Source organism: Perca fluviatilis, chromosome 12 (genome assembly GCF_010015445.1).
Source record: "Perca fluviatilis chromosome 12, GENO_Pfluv_1.0, whole genome shotgun sequence".
In the NCBI taxonomy this organism is placed as follows: domain Eukaryota; kingdom Metazoa; phylum Chordata; class Actinopteri; order Perciformes; family Percidae; genus Perca; species Perca fluviatilis.
The window spans coordinates 4,276,148-4,278,838 of NC_053123.1; the positions used below are offsets into that span (position 1 = coordinate 4,276,148).

General features: G+C 40.7%; 1 protein-coding gene across 4 annotated transcripts in view; it reads left to right on the top strand.

Moving 5' to 3' along the window:
- Positions 1-2,464, top strand: part of mlphb (melanophilin b) — a 64,188-nt gene extending 61,724 nt beyond the window's left edge. For all 4 annotated transcript variants that reach the window (XM_039818791.1, XM_039818794.1, XM_039818792.1 and 1 more), the window contains one exon: positions 1,918-2,464. In XM_039818791.1, the coding sequence (XP_039674725.1) occupies positions 1,918-1,944 (27 nt within the window). In that variant the 3' untranslated portion in view covers positions 1,945-2,464. The remainder of the gene's footprint in view (positions 1-1,917) is intronic.
- The last annotated feature ends 227 nt before the right edge of the window (positions 2,465-2,691 follow it).

The window sequence follows — 2,691 nt, forward strand, 5'->3', positions numbered from 1 at the left end:
CACACACACACACACACACACACACACACACACACACACACAACAGACATTGCATTACTATTTTTAAAATTCTTTGGTCACAACGTGTTAACTAGTGAGCTTTAGAGGTGCTGGTAAGCAGATTTTGACCAAACCAAGCTAGCTGTTTCCAGTCTTGATGCTAAGCTAACTAGCTGCTAGCTGTAGCCTTATATTTAACAGATGGAGTGGTATTGATCTTCTCTTCACTTGGCTAGAAAGCCAATAAGTGTATTTCCGAAAATGTCCCACCATTCTTTTAGAATTTAGTTAGTTGTTGTTGTTGTTGTTTTCCCAAATGGTTCTATTGCTGGAAACAAACTCTTCATTTACTGGTTGCACTGGGCTTGACTTCTACGGGTGGATGGTGGTTGGTTTCCAATCAGGCTTTGTGGTGATTTTAAATAACTGTATTTTCTTTTCTTTTTGCTTCTACTGTTTCAATCAAATAAACTATAGACTGTTAATATTAATGGACAACACATCCGGTTCGACAAAGTGCCTTAAACCTGTGTTATCTCTGAATTCCAGCAGGGGGAGACAAGTGCCGTTGCAAAAGGAGGTCTGTTTCTGTAGAAGTCTATGAGAAAGTGACCCACTTATCACTTGATTTATTACCTCAGTAAACATTTGCATAATGAGTTTATGGTCTTGAAGGCTATTTTTTATTATGGTCTCGTTGATTTTAAAATCTGCGATAAAGCAGGGGGTGTTTTAGGGCGTGGCTATGATGTGATTGCCAGTGAAAGTGTGTAACGTAACGTAGAGTGTAAGGGCTCCTCTCTCACTCCTCCCTCTCGTCTAAAATCGTCACATCCGCAACCAGGATGGCTGCGCCCGTAACGGCAAACTCAACGACTCATAGCAGATCTCCACAAACCAACGGGTGACGTGACACATGCTCTGTCCATTCATATTAACAGTCTATGGAATAAACAAATTCTTGCATTATTGAGAATGTATGATCAATGTTTTTCAGTTATTAAGTTGTTTCATTTTGTATAATTCTTTACACTAGATGAGGGACAAATCTGTTTCTGAGTACTTTTACACACACCTTTTGTTTTGCCTGAATTAAAATAAGCCGTGCATGGATCCTGCCAAAAGACTTATTACAGGTTGAATTAGAGAAAAACTGAGTGAAAAGTACATGGCTGTTTACTGTGATCTTAAATACTGTAATGTGTTTTCTACTTATTTGAATTTAAAACACACTTTGTATCACACAGATCTGTCTAGGCGTGTCCCTGTTTGGACTGGCAAGGTTTATTAAAAGTACTCAGTTAATGATAAAGATTTGAAAGACAGCCATGCAATATACTTCTCAGGTTTACTAAATGAAAAAAAAATTCACAATACTTTTATTGGCCAAATGGAACAAGAGAGTTTTGTGGCTTGGAGCCATGCTGTGGTCCAGTCTCCAGCAGTCCAGGACAAAGCCACAGCTTTAGTTCACTGTTAATGAGAGCTTTCATTTTCCTTTTATTATCACTATTTCAGTCAGACAACGTGCGTTAGAATTGTTGATAATAACAGCATAACATTGTGTTTGGCTCCCAGACTCTGACCTCAGATGTTAGCATGCGATTTTGGGGAGTGATGACTAAATAGCTTTGAATATGTTGTCCATTTCCTCTTGGTTTGTTTTCTTCAGTAATCATTCGCAACCCTCAGCGCTCACACCATGATTCATAAGTCCTCAACATGTTTATTCCTAAAAGTTAGCACAGACATTATAGAACTGTAGTTTCTGTTAGATTTATGTTTGTTTCTCAGTTCCTATGAATGATTTCATGGCTAACGGTCAATCCATTAACCCAATCAAAGCATGACATGATTGATTATTTAACTGTTGAACAGCCAATGATCATGTGTTTCTGTCTGTTTCTCTGTTTGCAGAAACCAGTAATGACGCAGGGCTCATGAGGAGGAGGCTGAGCATTATGTGACCACATTACAGTTTGTAATCAACTGAAATTCCGCTGGAATGAAAGAGATTCCTATTTACATTTCAGAGACTTTCAACTGGGATGGGGGTGCTTGCATTTATATTTAAAACAGTTTCCTTGTGATATTGTTGTATTATTTTACTGGTATAGATCCATACCAAACAAGTATGGAGTTGAACATTATATGCACTAACTGCTAGACTGGCATCTTAAGGCCCTGACACACCAACCCAATAATCGGCCGTCGGACAGTCTGGCGAGGTCAGTGACTCGAGTCTGTTCCGTGTGTTCCGTGCCGTCGTCCGTCCGAGGAGCCGGGCGGGCAGTCGGACTCAATGGCCAATGTGATTGGTGGAGTGCTAGCCCGGAAATGGCGAGCTGGATGAGCGGGACGAACGCCTCTCAATATCTGACGAAAATCTTTTAAACAGAATTTTGTTGATCTGAAATGTAGACAGAGTCAGCAGCTGTATGGCCTATTTCTCGCTTAAAATGTTCTCAGAACCACATTTCGGTGAACTATCTTCGTAAAATATGAGATCGTATTTCCGAACGAGCCGCCATTATGGCCGGATGGAGAAGTCAGACCCACGTGACGCGTTCGTCATTTCTGGTTTTCATTTTAGCGCCGCCTGCTGTTATGGAGATGTATTACGTCTCGCGCACGCGCACAACGTATGCTCAAGTTGGTGTTGCTTCGCTGTGTTCCGAGGCACTTTTTTCA